Here is a 19,413-nt window from a genome sequence, read left to right on the forward strand (position 1 = left end):
TGAGAGATTTCAAAAAAATGTTATTTTAAATAACTTTTAAACCGACGTAACGATTAATTTCAAATTCGAATCAGCTCCTAACTTCAAAAAACAACATTGATTGCTCCAAGCATCATCAAAATCTGTTCATTCGTTCAAGAGATATTTGGTTTTGAAAAATTCCGAACAAGTGTTTTTATAAAATAACCAAAATTTTCGTCGAATCGTTTAGTAGGTAATAAATAATTCTTTGTGCTTGAAAAACTACATTGAATGCTGCAAATCCCAACAAAAAAGATTAATTCGATTGGAAGATATCGCAATTAAAAGTTTTAAAAAACGTATGTATTCAATAACAACTAGATTTTTAAATTTGAAAAGCTCGTAAAAGTATAAAAGTTGTGTTTTTAAGCTCGATGAGCTTAAAACGTGGGGATACATAATTTTTCGGTCGTTTTGAACTTTTATATAACGGAGGGTCAACCGTTTTTCATATTTTTTGAAAATATTTTTAAAAATCGTGAGAAATTTCTAATAAAACGAGGCATCTAACTCTTTTACACGTTATTTTTTTGACTATGAACAAAATCGTAAAACTTGCTTGAAATCTACAAAAAGACAACTATCAATAGAAAAAGAATAATTCTACCCAAGTAGCTTATAACTTTACAAAATTAAATCGAATAGCTTGGTGGCTTTGTAAAATATTTTAAACGGTACATTGAAAAAAAATTAACTTGCATCAAGAGAAAAATTATTGAAACAAGAAAAGAATTTTGAAGAGTTTTATGATCTTTAATTAAGAGGAAAAATTTACTTAAATCAAAAAAAAATTCATAGTTGAAGAATTTTTCTACTCAAATGTGGACCATAAAGTTCTTCAAAATTATTTTCTTCATTCAATTTCTTCTTTTTTCTGAGTAAATACATCTAGGAGAAGATGGTTTTCATCTAACAAATTTCAATATTACGATAAGGTCGTTATATACTAACGAAGTTAGTAAAATAGGTTCGAAACGAATCACGTGTTGAGGCTTGCATACCCTGAAGAAGATCGAAATTCATCGAAGAGATAATTGGGTGTAGATGTGTTTTTATCTTTTTGGAATATAATAAACAATAAAATACCATTAAAAACAGAATTATCTAACTCTTAAATCTGAGGATCTATTTCGTCTAGGTACCTAACAACCACCATGAATCCGTATCCAAGATCCATACTTCTATCTAACCGTTCTATCAGTCGTTGATAGTACGAGTCAGTAGAAGATGATGGAACGTGATTTTTGGTTTATACCTGATAAGACGCGCTTTATCTGCCTTTATATATTTAGTATGTACTTCAACTAAAAAATTATAGCTTTTTTAGAAGATTCATTTTGACCTTGCAATCTTTAAGAATCTGAGAAAAAATTTATCTCTGATACACACACATATCACAGTTATACGTCCTACTACAAAAACTTTGCTTGGTATAAAATAACCACTATTGTTGGAACTAATATCCGCTGTGACATGGATTTTCTATTGTAATGACATGAATCGTCCTGGTTATTTCAATCAGAAAATAACTCGTCAATTCAAACTTTTTTACGTCTTTAACGACATATCTAAAAGCTAGGCTGAAAATTGCTTTACTCATTATGCTAGTTGTCATAATAATAAAAATATTACAAAAAAATTTTGAAACGCATCGTACGAATGCATTGAAGACTCTAAATTAGGGCGAGACGATAGTGCAATAACAATTTTAATTGTTATGTAATAAAAAATATTTTTTTTTTCACGATACATCATACTTCTTCAAAGAACAAATAATATAAAATATTATTTCACAATTTATGTTTTTCTTTCAAAATGAGTAGAGTTACTAGGTGAATTTTCGGGTGCCAAAATTCAACTTCCGTAAAAAACCTTTTAAAACTGGAATTTTGACTTCCGCTTTTAACAGGAGCTTTATTTAGGCATTTCCTAAAATATTTTGGGGTGAGACGATTTATTTGATTTTCATAAAATTTTTAACAGGAACTTTGTTTGGGCATTTCCGCTGAAATTTCAACTGTAACACATAACTTATGTCACTAGTAATCAGCATTGGGACTAGTATTACTTATTGCAAATTAAATAAAATCTAGATAAAAAAGAAGAGTGTAATTAAATTAATTGAAGGTTTTATATCATATTTAATTTGATTTTTTAAAACTTTCCTGGTATATTTCCACAGTCAAATTTTTAAACCTAAAAAAAAAAATTTTGCAGGAAAGTCTAATTAAAAGTGACTAGAAATTTGAATTGCGGGCTACGTATTTTAATTTAGAGGATAAAAAAAGACAAATAATTATACAAAGTGTGTAATACTGTAGATCACTGAAGATAATTTATGATTTAAAAAGAAACTGTTTAAATTTGTCATTTAAAAGTGATAATAATAATAGCAACAAAGAAATAAAAATAAAAACATACTATATATTTTTTCCCTTCCGGGGGTAAAGCGTGTCAACTTTAGCCCCGCTGCGATAAACGAAGTTGCCACTTTCCGCCTTTGTCAGGGAAAAATAATATATACTCCTCGGGAAGTAAATAAGAAAGCCTCAGATCACATGTTTGTTGACCTCGGCGAACAATTGCATGTGATCTGAGTCATTTCTTACTTTACTTCCCTAGGGGTGTAATATACTATTTTATATCTTATAGATATTATTCATCTTAATATATTTATAACAATCCTGTGATACATCAATAAAAGACAAATTTATTAGCTTGATGCTATCTGAAATACTAGTTCAACTACTGCTCCCGAGTTGTTTAACAACTGTGGTACTTCAGAATTGTTTGTTCAACTACTACTGCTTTATAGTACATCTTCAAAACTTTATAAAAATATAAATATTTAATCATTTACGTTTTTTTACGCGTTAATAGATTCAAAATTGTTTATATTTACATGAGAAACACACTGATAGAAAGATTTCTTAGAATTAAACAAGATTTAATAATATTTAACAAATGATTTCTTAACGAGCTGTATTTAAGAAATATTTATTAAAAGTGAACAAATTATTTTTTGTATATAATAAATATTTCTTAGCATCTAGTAAATGATTTCTTAATATTTGGTAAATCACTTTTTAACATTCAATGAATCATTTTTTAATGATTAATAGATGAATATTTTATATTGAACTAGCTTTTATCCGCGGCTTCGCTCGCGTTGAAGCCCATAGATAAATATCAAAGACCATTATATTTCAATAGAACTAAATCAATGTGATTCTAATTTTTTGACAAACAATTTTTTTATCTTTTGTAAAAAATACATTTTTCTTTTTTATTAAAAAGTATCCTATGTTACTTCTAATACCTCCAAGAATATGTGTACAAAGTTTCATAATGATCGGTTGAATAGTTTTCGCGTGAAAGCGTAACAAATAAACTTACATTCACATTTATAATATTAGAAGGGATATGTTATTTTCTATTATTTGATCAAATTTTTTTTTATATTTAAGAAATACTCTATTAAGATATTTATAAAATTTTAATTAATAAAGCCACACAATTCAAAGAAATAAATAAATAAATATATATATATATATATATATATATATATATATATATATTTTTTTTTTTTGCAGCTAGACACATACATTAATATTAATATTTATACACAAAAATAATTAAAACAACCATCATATAAAATGTTCTGCTCTTTTAATTTCAAAATACAATTACATACTAATTAACACTATAAACTAAAAGCAAGTAAGAACGGAGTAAACAAAACGACGTCGTAACCACACACAAGTATATAGCTCTTTCTAATACGTGTACACTACCGTACTCGTGTGTAACCCTCTACCGAAAAATTCTCTTCAGAAATATTAATTAAATATTTATAAATCTTGTTTGGTACTAACAAATATTTCGTTTATGTGAATAAGGCTTTGTTATTATTAAAAATATTTCTTACTAATGAAAAAAGTACTTCATTATAATAAACTTATTTCATTATAATAAACATTGTTAATAATTACTAAATATTTTTTATTTCCAAAAAAATCACTTGAAAAAATTTTGTGAATCAATTTATTACTCCCAAACAAATCTTTCTATCAGTGCACTTCTTTTAACTAATAAATACATTTTTATTTATTAAAAATAGGGTTAAATACGGTTTACTTTGAAAACTGTTCAACTACTGGATATATTTTTTTTTTTATCTTATTTAAGTCCATTGAGAGACTTTATTAATTTAAAAATTTTTTCAGAAACTTATGAGTAGTTTACCTTTTTTAAATCTTTACTAGCATCTAAATCTTCAGCTCTACGTTTTTCTGTGGACTGGGCTGGTGATAAAATTTTGGCTGGTTCTCTGTGAGGTTTAAGATCAACCTAAAATTGACAAAAAAAAAAAAAATATACGTAAGTATGGTAGAATACGTGCGATTGCATAAGTTATTATTTAATATGATTTTTTTCAAATTGTACAGAAATATCATGCTCGTTTCAGTTAGTATGTACACGGAGAGAAAAATATCGTCAGAATGAGAATGCGTATCGTTATTCTAACGATACGCCGTATACTCATTTTTCTTAGAGATATTCTGTAAAGCATTTAGTTGACTCAACTATACAGATCCTTACGTTGACAAAACAGTTGCTCACTTTGACGAAATTATTTATATAATTAATCCTTAAATCAGAAAACCCGATTTTTATTTTGAGGAGACGTGATTTGAGGATATGTTGGATAATAATTTTAACACGATTTTTTTTTCCGTGTATTAAATAAAATAAGTTCTATTTTTTTAAACTATTCCTTTTTATCAATTTTAAAAAATAATTAATATTTTTAAGATAAGATAATACAGATTATTGTTATTGAAAATATTTTCTATTTATAAAAATGGAATTCTTCACGAAATACAGTACAGAAATTTAAACATTTTTTTCATATCTGGCAGAGTAAAAATAAGATAAATCCTAAAAATAGAGAAGCCGTTTTCAAACACTAAAAAATGATGATTTCAAAGATTAGAATTGACCAATAAATAAAATGATTACGCTTACATTTCGGTCAACTGTTTTCAAATATTTATAAAAACCAAGTAATTAATTTTTTAATTCTACATCAACTTGTTTTATTGAAAAATTTTATTTACATTCAAAAATAATGGCAAAAGCTTCAAGTTATAAACTTATAAGTTGCGTGTCTTTTCGGAAATGAAAAATATTTGAGTATAATAATCGTTCTTAATGGTAATGGTATGAGGACCATATTTATTAACTGTTATAGGAATGATTTTTATTCATAGTATAGCGATGATATGTATGATGATACATAATTGTGATTATATTCTTCTCGTAACCACAACTATTAATCTGGTTCTTCGCATACATGCTTATTTTGTATAGAATACTGTTTTAGTCAAGAATTACTTGAAATATAGATTTTTTATATTCAAGAACGTTGCACATGGTCATTTTGGAAGTTATCAAACACCAGAATAGCTATTACTCTAGCATTTAAAAGCTTTTTTTAGGAGTGTTTGAAATGAGTAAAGATATTGAAAGAGTTGAATAAAATTATCTCGTCTGAAAAAAGGCTATTTTCAGACTAATTGTTGAAGGATAATAATGTAATCTGAACCGACTAAAGTTAATTGTTATGGCATTTAATTCCACAAAATTTCGATAAACTTATAAAGCTACTTAGATTATATTTATGCCGACAACCTACATTTTAAATTTTATAATGTGATTAGTGCGTAAATGTGTAACAATTAAATTTCTGGATAAATTAATTTTACTAATCTCATCACTTTTAATGTTTTAAAAATGACATCTAACACTGTAAAAGCAAAAATAAATCGATTAATTTGAAAAGAAATGTTGTCTAAACTTTTCAAATATTTTTTTAAACAGTTTTTACATTTTTCGGTTCGGAGAGCTCAATAATTAAGAAACATACATGTTTTCAAGTACTCAGAGTTTAAAAATAGCGGGAATTCCCAGGGATGCTCTACACGGTCAACCGTCTTTTGAAATTGTTTGAGGATTCGTTCATTAAATAAACAGATCGATTTTAATGTGATTAATAGTATTCAATATAAATTTTATTTGAGAATAAATTTTAAAATTCACAGGCCTGTAAATTTTTATTTATATGTGTTTGAGTGATGAGTAATAACTGAGTAGAAAAGAAGTATGTGCATGTAAAGGATCCGGTAGTTTAAATGGTAAAAAATCTAATATGTAATTAGGAGGTTTAGATTGAAAATCTAATTTAAACCGTCTTATATTATTTTAACAGCAATTTTTTTAATTCAACATTCTCAATAAATTGAAATTGAATACTAACTGTTTCATAAAATAGTGTATCGTTTAAAATAAGCATTTCAACTATAACATTTCTAGTATGATTAGCAATCAATCGTTGTAATCTCAAATTTTATTTAATTATTTAAAAAACCCAAACAAAAAGAAAACAAAATGCGGATATGAAAAGATTAATAAAACAAAGTAAATATTCTAAAACTTTAATTCATATTTAGCTTCTCTGGTTTCTTTATCACTATGCATGATCTTTAGAATAGTGGTAGTGATTGAAAACTTCGGATGAGGAAGAAGGCGGAGGGTGGTACAACGTCGCACTGACGTTAATTAATGCGCCCCAAAGTGTTCCTGGCACTACCGGTCTAGCTGATTTACCTTCATCGCTTATTCTAGCTTTTTTGTTAGGATACAAATAAGAACACAATCTCATTATTTATCCATATGGTTACTATCTAAAACATCATTGCTGCAATCTACTATTTTACTAATGAGTTATAGTTTGTGTTGTAACATGCTCCAAACATAAAACATTAGGTATTCCAAATTCTTACATGAAAATGAATTCTTGAATTCATATCCACAGTAGGAAATTTTTCGTCAAATTCAGCAAAAAAATTTGGGATGATGACTTTTTTTTTCACAAACTTAGAGTCAATTCAACACAATCTGTGTGTAACGATGAAGTAATTACAACTCTGGTGTTAAAAGTAATACAGCTTTGTGTTAATAAATCATTGAAAAAGTGTTACTTGAGGATCAAATAACAGTTTTATGCGTTGAAAAACAGATCGATTGTGTTAAATCAAACACTAAAATGTTAAATATTCGACACTTGAAATTTTTCACTTCACATTATAACAAAAATTTTTATCTGTGTATATGTTCAACTTTGCCTTAGATAAATAAAACACTAAATTAAACAGACTGATAAATGCTATAATGATCTTATAAAGAAATCGCGCAGGTGTAAAATTATTGTTCATTTTGGCAATTTATAAATGAACGAAAAACTTCGATTTTTAATCGATAAGCCATATAATCATTATAATCATTGATTAAATAATATCATTAGCTGTGAAGTGACGGGAAGAAAACATGAAAGTTTGGCAAAAGTTTGTGCTTCAGATTTAAAATCAATAGTCTTATACGCCTACAAACATTACACACCCGTCGCATTACATAAATCCGCCGACTACATCTTGCAAATGTAGTTTGATATACAGTTATAGCTTTAAAATCGAATTGTTAATTCTCAAAAAAAATGTAAGTCTTAATTTTAAACAATACTCCAAAATATGTTCGTCCATATATTTTTTATCTCTACAAGTTCAAATAAAAATAAATATTGGGTTCAGTTTATTAACGTACCGATAAGTGCACTTTCTAAAGCTTAGAGCTTGAAAATATTAGAAAAATTTCTGAGCGGAAGGAACTTTTAGGTGACTTTATTAACAGTGAGGAAGTGTAAAAATAAATTCAAAATAATTAAAAATCGAATATACTGTATTAAAAGTTAGTTTTCATGACAATTAATAGAAAAAAAATGTTTTCTTAAATCTTCAAAAATTAAAAAAAAAAATATTAATAATTATCGAAGACCTGCGACCAGTCCGAGATTAAAAGTTATTAAGGAAATAGAAGTCTTTGTTAAAAATTTCTAAAAAATCAAAAGATGCAATCACTTAAAAAAAAAAGATTTGATGTTCAAAACTTAAAAATCACATATGGAAATACTTTAAATAATTTTTTTTTTTTTTTTAATTACATAAGAATACGTAGATTTTTAAAGGAAAAGGTTTCCACTGATTCGTCTGGGAATGGTCAGGAAAGCTTCCTAGGACTTCAAAACGTCGAGATTCGATAAAAATTCGATTTTCGAAAAACGGGGTAAAACCAATAACTTCCCGATTTTGGAAAATTTTAAATTTTCTTAGCGGGAAGTTAAAAAAAAATTTTTCAAACCGTTCGATTTAAAAAGTCCCATATATAAACTCATTATTAATTAAGTTCGCTCGCAGTGTGGCCAGATCGTGCGATTTTTTTACCCCCACTTTGTACCGCTTTCAATATAGTCAGATGAGAGTGTCCTACAACGTGGGGGTAAGAAAAGAGCACGATCTGGCCACGCTGTTCGCTCGTATTGTTTTTAAAATTTGGCCAAGCCAATAAAAAAACTCTGATTTGAAATGGTTACATTTAATTTGGATCATTCAAATAGCTTATAATTAGACTATTGCTACATCAAAATATTAAAAAACTAGCTGTTACTCGCCTGCTCCGCTGGGCGCATTATAGAATTGCAGTTTTAGATCTAAGACTTGAAATTTAATGAGAGTATTGTTTTGATTTGCACAGATTCTAAATTCTATCGAATTGGCATGTACCTTTTATCCATGTAATTATTCTAGCATATATTCATTGTAACTCCTGATGTGCAATCATTATAACATTCCCGTGTCTTTTTTACAAAAGTGAATAATTGATGTGAAAAAAAAAAAAACTTGTAATGAGCATTGAAAGTTTCAGTTAAAGAAATTGCAGGTCTTTTAAGTTAAGAAATCTGCCTAATATATAAGTATAACCAATGGAATTAAAAAATTTATTTTAAACAAATGACAACCGAATAGAATAAATTTAGATACAGTGAAAATTCATTATTTTTAAGTCAAAAAAACATAGGTTCCGGATAAGTAATCACCAACATATCATATACTAAAACTTTCTCCGTAACACGCTGCATCTTATGGTATAAGTATTATTCCGATCGCTTCAGTAGTTTTTGCAGTATAAACGAACAAAAAAACCAACTCTTCATTTATTAGTGTAGATTACTCTCTAACAAATAAGGAGTTAGTCCAATTGCTAATTACACCATCGACATGAAATTATCTCGATGTGATTTACTAATTATCTAAAATTTATATTTCACGTTTTATTGAAAGTTTAATTTTTTTTAACGTTTTTAACAAATTATTATAAATTTTATTGTTAAGTTGTTAATTAGTCTTAAATAGATAATAATAAATAATTTGATTGATTTTTATTGCATTTAGAAGTTTTAAACCTACGTACAAGAAAAAATACAGAGATATTATTCAGAAATTAATTGGTTACATTATATAAATTAAAATCACATGTTGAGTCTTTAGATTGAGCTTTTAAAATACGTAATATCTTGAACCAGACCTTTCTTTTTTTTTCTATATTTTTATCAAGATTAGAAATATGAATTGCGTAGAGTAAGACATCCTTGGAGGAACTCAAATAGAACTTTAAGATTGGGTTTCTGCCTGGCGCAGAGGATACTGTGATCATTAATTAATAATATAACTACTGTTTTTGTTTTAAAAAACTGTGTTGTTAATTGTTTATAAGCTATATAATTCAATTTTTTGTTAAATTTTTCAGTTCAATTGATTTTTTTCTCATTCACTTTACCCAAGGTAAATAACACCGACCTGAAAAGGCCTAAAATAATGAATTCTTTAAATTTATCACAATTCTAAATAAAAAAATTTTTTTTGTTAAAATTTTGCGTGGTACATTATGCTCCACACATCTCATATTGGCTCAAAATATCATAAAAACATCATAGAGGTCATAACGACGGAAAATGAAAAAAAAAATTCTTTACCTAAATTTAGAGAGGGCCCATCGTGCCCCACTTTTTTCTAATCTAACATTTTTGACGCAAAATTTTTGTTGCAATAAATTTTGTATACCTTTCTTAAAATACTCAACGTATCGATCCTTCAAAGATCGTTGTTACGTGTAATTGTACGTGTTAGCAAATTTTTAGTTTTATTCAAAAAATTAAGAAGATTTTTCGAATTAGTAACTAAAAGTATGTAATGCAAATATATTTTACAAAAAGTATTATTCAGACCTACAATTGAGTGCTCTTGTTCAAACAAATACACACGTATAAATATGTATGTACATATAAAATTTTTTTTTGTTTAGATTTTCATTCATAATTTTGTAAAATCATTTATTTCAAGTAACGTATCTTTAATCAACCTACCATTATTATTAGAAAGTCTGCAATTAAAATTGGAGGACCGTAAATTGATAAAAAATACACATATTATTTAAAACGTATAACCTAATGCAGTTATATCTATATCTTCAAATTTACAAAAATGAAAATTGACATAATATTATATTATTTAAAAAAAAAGTATCTGCACTACTAATTCATTGAGTTCTGTACATACCCGTATATCTACGTGGCTGACCGCCTACAGAACCTACGCGAATCGATGAAACTTGTGCTAGCTAATTCTCATGTCTGTTGGTCGTTTTTCTTCTTATACGTTTACTATCTGTTTCCTTTACATTCCTTCCGATTTTCTCAAGAGAGTTCTTGCGTCACGCGTTCAACAAAAAGCGAAAAAAATAACTTTTTCTAACCCTATACTAAAGAATTTATAATCAATGTGATTATTCGAGATTTTTAATCAAACTATATTACACTTTATGTTTAATACATAGTTTTTGTTGAATACCCCCGTAAAAACAATTAACATCATAAATAGTTAACTACGAGTATTCAAGCAGTAAATAGACTTAGCAAAGTTCCAAACAGTTTTTTTAGCAAAAAATTTGAGATTCGTCTATTTAAGAAAATCCTAGTACGTCTACGCGGCGTGGATTTATAAAGGTTTTTTTTAAAGTCGGAATACTAATCCCTGAAAACATCTGTGTTTATTCAACCAATCAATCATGAGATATGAATTTTTTAAAGTTGTACTGATTTTTTTTAAATGGTCAGCATTTCGTTCAAATTAATCCGATGAAACTTTTTTTTTAAGTGGTGTAATTTTTGCTAAATATTCTAAGAACTTTATGGAAATAATTATTTATAGCTAACTTAATTATTGTTTTTTTTTTTTTTTATTTTAAAGTTAGCGTGATTTTATTTTAGAGCGTGATTTTTTCTTATTGTTTGTTCTCTTTGATTTGCTTTTTACTTTCTCAAAAATATTGACTTACAAAATAACTTTTAAATTTAGTATGGAAATAATAGGTAACAAATTTTTACGAATTTTGAAATGAATTGATTATTTTTTTATTCGATGTTTTAATGTAAATAGAAACAAAATTATTTTTCTAGATAAAGTTCAAGTATTTAATCCTTTAATTCAGTGATTCCTGAATAGTTTGGATTCGCAGTTGTTAATAAACATCGTATGAGATTGAAATTGTGAGACTAAAAAGAGAACCGATAGTTTCTGAGAAAAATAAATGAATTTTTACCACAAGAGTTGTATCAATAGATTGCACAGACAATTATTTTACCGAACTAAACATCATAGTACAGAATTCAATGATTGAAAATCATTAAAATACGACCGCAGATTTAAGTATTCTTTACCCTAAAGCTAAACTATTGCCGGAACGCTAATTCTATCACGTTATCTCAAACTCAAATTGATCTCTCAATGATACTGATTGCTCATTCAAATCAAAAATGTGACTGTACAGAAAGAAATTTTTCCTAATTTTTATTTAACAGTCGATAATAAATCAAGAGTTACATAATACCCTACCATTATTGCAATTATCAAAGTAAATTTCTTCCTGAGCACAAAATATCTAAACATAGAAAAAAAAAACAAAATAAAAAAAAGAAAACTTATTAGGCGTAAAAAAAAAATTGTATCTTTCCTGAATTTACGTTTTAACTTTCCTCGATGAAAATCAATGATTTTCATAAATTGGAAAATAAATGCCTTCACTCTCATCTTTGAAAATCGAGTTCTCATCAGATCATAGTTTGAGGTCTTGGAAAGACATTTTTATTATTTGACTATGTCCTGACCTATCAAAAATTCACAAAAAAAAAAAAAAAAAGTTACTTCTCTCATGTCGCCATTACCGTACTAGGCTTAAAAGTTATGTTTTGTGAACTAGTATTTTTGAAAAAAAAAATCTAAGAAGACAACAATAAGAAAAATGGTGTTTAAATTAAAAAAAAATTAATCAAGTTATAGCTATGATTAATTTTTAGCATGAAATTTTCAGAAAATTTATCAAAAAATATAACTCTAAAATAATAAAATTTCAAATCGGATATTTTTTCTAAGGAGTCTAAAGAAATACCAAAACATTAGCTAGATCGAAGTTACAAAATTCAATAGTCGGATGATTAGGAATAAAATGCCCCATATCTTTTTCATATAATCATAACTAAACTGTGGATACTCTCCAAAGTTGTTGATTATTGTGGCAATTTGCCGAGCAATGGTGTTTCGTATATTAATATAATAGCTGCATCGAAATTCTGTACTTCAAAACTTGCTATGCAAAAGTTGAAAATAACGAAAAGTTTTGTAATTTTTACGTAGTATTATTTGAGACTTTAATACCCAATTTAAACTAAATTTTTAAAATTAAATTTGATAAAGAAAAAAGTTAAAATAGAATAAATACCACTCTATTTTTGGATCGCTAATTTTCTCGTTTACTTCAGTCATAAGTTTGTCTTCCTGGTTGTCCGAAACTGGCCTATTTAATAAATATGATTTAATTTATCTAATGTTTTCAATTTTATTACGAAGTATAGTCAAGCCTCTTAAACTTTCCCGTCTTCGAAACTTAACTACCCGCCATTTTTCACTAAAAAATAATGGAGGAACTTGTTGTCTAATGTGTATTTACTAATTTTGATTCCAGGTATTTCAGTTTCGATTCTAAGAATTCAAGACTTGTTGCAGTTGAGGTTGAGTTGTACAAAGCCCAGAGTCCACTTTATTGTTTAAGTCGACAATAGCTTTTCAAGCTCGGAAATCACAAAAAGTTTCAAGGATGGCTTTCAGGGTTAATCATTCTTCAGAATTTTTCGATTGATATAAATAAATAGATTTCTTACAAGTAAATATAATAGTTGGTTCAAGTTATATAATTATTAGACTGAAACATATAATTCATTTGTAATAAATGAGTAGTCGTATTTATGATAAAGATGCTAACGTGTGGCAAATAAAAGTAAATTTAGCGTAACCTGTAATACATTAAAAACTAATGACTACTCCTAGCAGAGAAATTTATTATTATGACAATACATTCGTTAAGTGGTAACATTTTTTTTTAACTTTCCACTTTGAAAATTAATAATTTTCAAAAGTAGAAAGAGATAAATTTTGGCCCGATTTTGAGAATGCGAGTTTTGATTAGATCTGCACGTTTTGCGGTCCCAGAAAGTGTGTGTGTATGCGTGTAAAAAAGTTTTGTCGTATGATATCTTGAAAAAGAATCAACCGATCAAGATGAATGACATGGCGTTAGAAAGTTTCAATTGAGACTTTGAGCTGAATAGATTTTGAAGTCAATCGGTTGAGCCGTTTCAAAGAACTTCAAAAAATAAAAAAAAAAAAAAATATTTCTGTGTAAGTTTTTTTGAAATAACTTTCAAAATATTTAACTATTCAAGTCTAGTATTCAGAGATACTTTTTTAATTTAAAAAACTACGTTGAATGCTGCTAAGTAAGTCAAAATCGAATGACACGTTCAAAAATAATAGCGATTTAAAAATTTCCAAATTATTGTTTTTTTTATTTACTTCTTAAATTCTTCGATCCATCGACTCAAGATTTCACAAACAATTGACATAACTTTTGAATTTTTTACCCCGAAGAGCTCAAAAATTTACCAATAGCAAGATTTTCAAGCGATTCAAGCTTAAAAAAGTGGAAAGTTCCGGGGATGGTCTGCCGGTCAACCGTTTTTCAGATTTTTTAAAAATTATTTTCCTTTCAAATCTCATGAAAAAAATTTTTCAAATTTTTAGATTGAATCATTTAGAACATCAAGAAGAAATCAATGAAAAAATGATATAATTATTATCTAGTATAATGATTAACTTAGACGTTATTCGTGATTAAAAGGACGTAAAAATTGTAATTGGTACTTTAAATTTATTTTAGACTTCATTCAACATGTCTGGAAAAGCATGTTAAGTATCGTGGACAGAAATAAACAGTATCTGCTATAGATAATATTACGATTTACATATCCATGTTCTTAATGACGAGCTAGAAATGATGCACTTTGATGTTAATAATAACAACTATGTATTTTTTTTTTATTACAGCCTAAAGATTATCAGAAATAATAATAATTACTAAGTGATTTATTAATTTTACTCAATAGTTATCATAGTAAATAAAAAGTAAAGATTATTTAGAAAAAATACGAGACGGTCCGAGCCAGAATTTGAATTCACGAATTACTGATCACATTGTTAACTATCGTATTCACCTGATTGATGAAGCCCGCTTAATAATTTCAAAAAGTAATTAACAATTGTTTCCATACTACTATAAAAAAAGTCTAGAAAGCAATTGGTCTTAAAGGTTATCCCTGACAGTTTTCGCTATTTTCGAGCTTAAGATTCTATCTTTGAGCTCAAAAATCAAACGAATAGTCAAAAATTTTTAAGCTATTTTAAAAAATCGATTTGACAGAGCTCAACAGCATTTGACGCAATTTTTTAAGGAAAAAAAATTATTAGATTTTTTAATTGAGTAGCACATTAGTTTAAGGTTTATCTCATACGGAAAATAAATTGTGGTGAAGGCGACGATAAGGGTAGTCGAATTTACCGCTAGTTAGAAATTTCCATTGAAGTCTGCATACTTTATTCCATTGTGTGCACGATAAAAAAATTAATTTGACTCAAAAGCCGAAATTTTGAACCAAGAATACTATTTTGAAGAAAATGATTTTCTTGAGTCAAGAGAATAAATTATTGAAACAAGAAATTATTCTTAGTCCAAGAATAATTTCTTAACTCTATAGAGCCGAATCGACTCAAATATTGAAGAAATCTCAGGGCAAAAGGGGTTTTTCAGATAAAACAAACCGCGTTTCGATTAATCAAGCCGTTCGAAACTTATGCAAGGATTACACATGCATACACACACACGTGCTTTTTTTATTTTCGGCTTAAAAATTAGGACAGTCATTGTTTTATTCTGAAGAAGATATAATTTATGGAAACACATTAAATCAACTATAAACATCTTTGAAGCATCGAAGCTATGCAATGATCATTATGTATGATAATGATAAAAAAATTTTCTAGCGCAGATCGAATATTATATCTTAATCGGAACTAAATGTTTATTTAACTATATTTAAGTAAATAAAATCTTTGGCTTAAATAAATCTCATATAGTTTGAATAATCGTTTTCTCTGTAAATGTGAATCGTTCAAAAATACATGAGCGTCATAATGTTTGAATATTTAAATATAATGAGAATAAATATTTGATTTGACCCCGACGTATTTAAAGGCTTTCCAATATACTTGATAATAGTTTTATTAACTATTGATCATACCAGTGCCGATGCATATTGATATACTTTTATTATTCTCAATGAAAGTTAATAAAACTCGAAAAAGTATTTATGTACAAAATAATCAAATATTAACTTTTCCTTTTACTAAAATTCACAACTATTTCTGTTTAAGTCCTCCAATGTAATCATCATTGAGACCTTTAATTCAAAAGATAATAGTGAAACTAACAGTGTAATAATATTATTGTAATTATTTATAACCATTAAGAAAATTTCATTATTTACACTTAACTACTTATTGTTTAAAATAAACACAACAATGTAACCTCAGTTGCTGAATATCGTGATTTTGCTTCAACAGTTTGTATCTTTTATTGATTAATGATGATGCGTAATTTTACTTCAAGGTTGACAAGAAAATCAAAAAATACATTAATTAAGAAGTACGTCCAAATATCTCATACCACTTTACACATTATGAAAAAAATTTTGCAAACGGTTTTGCAAACTTTGAAGTACTGCTAGTACAGATTATAATTCAAATTAAATCATTTGACTGTAAAAAAAATGATGAGTTGAGTTGGATAGAACTGAGTAGATAAAGTTGAATGAGCCGTATTTTAGTTCCATCGTTTTAGCACATACATTCAAAGTAAATTTGTATGCTGACGTAAAGTGAATTTATTTGTAAGATATCAGAGGCCACGATAATGTTAAAGAGAAAGGATTCTAAGAGGATCAGAAGGACATTTGTTTCAATTACGTAACCGTACATTGACATTTATTAATCGTTAATAAATATAATTACCTTAATACGAAAATATTAAAGTTGTTAGAATTATTTTTAAGCATTATTGTCGATATTTCAGATGTCAAATTTAAAATTAACCTTTTCAATTTATAGAGTATATAGTACAGGCATTACTGCACTGAAGAGAAAAAGGTAAAATACATTTGGAAAGTAACTAATTTTTACTATTACATATTCTAAATCCGTAAACGAAATGGGGATTTTAGTAATTATTTACAAATGAGGTCAATCCCATTTTTTGCCATAAATAGATGAAAAATTAACATTTAAAATTTTTTTTTATTCTGCTTATTTTTACGGCGCATTTATGATAAAAAATGTCGTGGAAGGAAAAAAAAAGATTTTGATAGCTTTTTTTCCTTTAAAAGTTAGAAAAAAATATTAGCTTTCATGTTTTTGGAATAAATTTCTATTTTATCTTTTTTGAATGTTTTTTATGTATATTTTTTTTTAAAATACATAAAAAAAAACGAACAATTAAAAAAAAAAAAATGGATCAATTTGATAAAAAAAAATAATTTTCTATGGTCTAACATAAGGCAAAAGAGGGTTGACCCCACCTGTAAATAATTACCGATTTTTTGTTGTTATAAATTTGTCAGAATGTTTTGTAAAATAAGGTAAACATTTTGATTTTCGACCAGACCTAAGTTTAAAAGCTTCAAATTTAAAACGCTAATGTTTGTTTTACTGATGCTCTGCAGCTTTTAAAAAATTTAATGAGACCATTATCTTACTATTAATCTACTAATGTACCAGATTTCATTAAATTCAGAATTATCATTGTAGAACTGACAGAACTAGCTTAATTAATAAAAAGTTCACTGAACATAAATTAGGCCATTTGACGTACTATTTTTTAACGTAAAATAAATACAAAAAACGATGGGTAAAGTAGTATTAAATTTACGCGACAAAAAACTTTATAATATTTTGAATAATTTTAGAATTTTGCATATATGCTAGAATTTGAAGGTAAACAGGATAATTTCTTTCTTCAATGATATTCAATGATAGATTGTAAATTTCATATTTCTTTCTTCAATAACACAGCGATGTTTTTTGTGATTTCAATGATCAGAATAACCATGGTAAATTTTTATAGAGATCTAACCCGAATAAAAACTTCCTAAAATTTGTCGTTTAGTCGATTATTTTGAAACTTATTCGAAATCAAACGTGAAGTTTTAATAAACTTTACGATTTAATAACTTTTATTGCCAAGCCATCAACAGTTGAAAAAACCTCTATTTGTCTTCAATTTTTATAACTTAGGCAAAAATTATTTGAAATGAAAATTAGAATCAATTTTTAAGCTTTTTTTTCAAACAAATTTTTCGACATTGATCAGAAATTTTCTGTTTTATATTACTGTTTTGAAAAAACGAGCAGAAGACTTAAATTTCAAATAATAATTTTGGATCTGTGAAAAATTTCAAGGGAATGACTATCGATATCTCCGAACTAAATTTAATATTTTAACACTTATTAAATAACTAAAGGTACTGGAAATTACAATATTATGAAAAGAATATTTAGAAAAATACCTTTCTCGGTTCTGGCGCATAAATACTTGGCAGCGGTGCAAGCAAATGCAAACCAGCTGGACTAGGTATTCCAGTAGTAGGATGAGCCGCAGGTAATGGTAAGGGTACGAGCTTTAAGCTCCAAGGTAGATACCATGGCGCTGTGTGATGCATCCTTTTACAACAATCAATGATGAAATAAACTTTCCTAAAATGTTTATAGAATAGTGAATTTTTACTGCTTTTTGACTGAATTTAAACCGATAAAATTAAAAACGAGTTAAAGACGAATTCAATTCTAGAGAACTGCGCAATTGTTGCAATGATTGTCTTGCTTTATATCACTTTGTGGTAAAGTCATTAATAAAGGTCAAAGAAAAATAAATATAACAGCACTCACGATTCTAAGCACCAAAATAAAAAACTTGATAAAAAGATTAAGTAAAAGTTTCAGTCGAATCAAAAGTAAATAAAAAAGTCGTTGAAGTATTTTGATATGGATTTAGAATAATTTTTTAAATTCAGCTGTTAGATCATTTTTAAAACTTCAGAATCACAATCAGAAAAAAATTTTGCTTTCAACTTTATAATTTTTTTCTTATTACAAAAAAAAAACAAACAGTACTTTAATTTATATTGCTTTTTTTACAGAACAAATTATTAATATTTAAAAAAAATTAAAAATGAAAGTAGAAGAAATCAAAGCTTTCACAATTAAAAGTTGTTGTACACATTATTTTATGATAATATTGTCTAATACATATTTCCAATTAGACTAGAGTATTAAAATTATTTAAGTGGTAATACCATTTTATTAACAGTAAAAGATTTGTAATGTTTTGTTATGATTATCTAATAGTCGACACCAGTTTAAAATACACTGAAATGCTTTGACGTGCCCGCGACGAGCGCACTGCAACAACTGAATGTTAAGTAAGTAAGCACGCGTGAGCACATGGCGACTAGACGTCCCCGCTTACGTCTTCGCTTCCCAGTCACTTACTAGGACCTTTTTCATGTGACTTAAAAAACTTATTGTGAGTTGAATATACCGTATCGTACATTGTATACGGATATTGAAAATCGTGATATATCGCGAGAATTGATTCAGAATATTTGAAAAACACTACGTTTTCATAAAAAGTTATAAATATGTATATAAATACGAATTAAAGTAGTATAAAACATATACAGCAAAAAAAAAATAAGAAAACGGTTGACTCTAAAAGTCGTCCCTGCAACTTCCCGCTAATTTCATATCTAAGCGCTTGAAATTGCACTTACGACGTTTTTGAGCTCAGCGAGCTGAAAAATATAATTTGTATGTTAATTCGAGCTCTCCAAGCTCAAAAAGTTAGCTGTTCTAGGCTTTTGAGCTCTTCGAGCTCAAAAGTATGATAGATGTTTAATGAAACATTATTATTTAAATTTTCAAACTGCAATTCCTTTTGAAT

General features: G+C 27.2%; 1 protein-coding gene across 5 annotated transcripts in view; it reads right to left on the reverse strand.

The window, feature by feature from the left end:
- Positions 1 to 19,413, reverse strand: part of LOC141528112 (pseudouridylate synthase RPUSD2) — a 70,642-nt gene that overhangs the window by 18,785 nt on the left and 32,444 nt on the right. For 2 of the 5 annotated variants that reach the window (XM_074243984.1, XM_074243986.1), the window contains exon 3: positions 4,267 to 4,371. In XM_074243984.1, coding sequence (XP_074100085.1) covers positions 4,267 to 4,371 — 105 coding nt within the window. Of the gene's footprint in view, positions 1 to 4,266; positions 4,372 to 17,980; positions 18,872 to 19,413 lie in introns of those variants that run through there. The other 3 variants (XM_074243983.1, XM_074243981.1, XM_074243982.1) reach the window with 3 other exon arrangements.

The sequence above is a fragment of the Cotesia typhae genome, unplaced genomic scaffold, assembly GCF_013202065.1.
Source record: "Cotesia typhae breed Kobodo isofemale line unplaced genomic scaffold, CoteBio_Ctyphae contig_42, whole genome shotgun sequence".
NCBI classification, from domain to species: Eukaryota; Metazoa; Arthropoda; class Insecta; order Hymenoptera; family Braconidae; genus Cotesia; species Cotesia typhae.